Genomic DNA, 952 nt, shown 5'->3' on the forward strand with positions numbered 1-952 from the left:
CTCTCTCTCTCTCTCTCTCTCTCTCTCTCTCTCTCTCTCTCTCCCCTCCCCCTCTCTCTCCCTTCTTTCTTCCCTTTTCCCCTAAATCAGACACACATTATCTCAGTTGGCATCATGCTGGACTACGGTGGATCAAGAGACCCTGGTTCGAATTCCCAAACGCGTTAATCTTTTGAATTTGGATTCTTTGGAATATTTAACAAGACTGTTTGCTTTCCCAAGTCGCTCTGTCAAATAAACACCCAGAGCGGCCATTGACAAACTCATTCATAGACATGTCCACTTGGCTTGGCCAAACAGATACCTTTCTAGAACAGACTTGAACAAGTTACATTTATTATTATTATTAAACTAAGTTACTAACTGGGTACCTCGTTCGAAGAACAGACTCTTTACTTTACTTTTCAGATCCATGCTGAACGGAATCAAAAGAATTGATCGTCAAGTCACTATGGGTTAGTGCGCACTGTATGTGAACGTCAGTCTCACTTGTTTACAATGGCTTCTTAGAATGTGGACTTTCCCTAGATTATATCTAAACGAAACTAATGAAAAACTGAAAATTAAACAATAGAGACATCAGACTCCTTAAAATAACTGTGCACCCTTTGAATGATTCTGAACCACCTTTATTTTTTTTTCAAATTCGAAAGTTAAGTGGTCGGGAAGTATTAAGCGGCCAAAGTGACGAACTTTCACAAATATATTACATAGAGATTACATTAATTAACTGATTATACATTTCACTCACAGACATCGCCTTCCTCCAGGGCCTCCACAAAATGAGAGCAAATCTGGTCACACGGGCTCCATGGCTCCATCTTTACGCGACTTTCACCTTTGACCTGCATGAAAATTACCAAGCTTTGGGCCACATCGACCTGCGGGGAGGAATAGATATCATCATCATCATCATCATCATCATCATCATCATCATCATCATCATCATCAT

The 952-nt window shown here is 40.2% G+C and overlaps 1 protein-coding gene across 1 annotated transcript in view; it reads right to left on the reverse strand.

Annotated features, from left to right (window-relative positions):
* The window catches only part of LOC106014112, a gene marked incomplete at its 5' end in the record, with an annotated part of 5930 nt that overhangs the window by 1781 nt on the left and 3197 nt on the right, over nucleotides 1–952 (reverse strand). The window contains 1 exon segment of the mRNA XM_013091166.2: nucleotides 752–881. Coding sequence (XP_012946620.1) covers nucleotides 752–881 — 130 coding nt within the window.

The sequence above is a fragment of the Aplysia californica genome, unplaced genomic scaffold, assembly GCF_000002075.1.
Source record: "Aplysia californica isolate F4 #8 unplaced genomic scaffold, AplCal3.0 scaffold00029, whole genome shotgun sequence".
In the NCBI taxonomy this organism is placed as follows: domain Eukaryota; kingdom Metazoa; phylum Mollusca; class Gastropoda; order Aplysiida; family Aplysiidae; genus Aplysia; species Aplysia californica.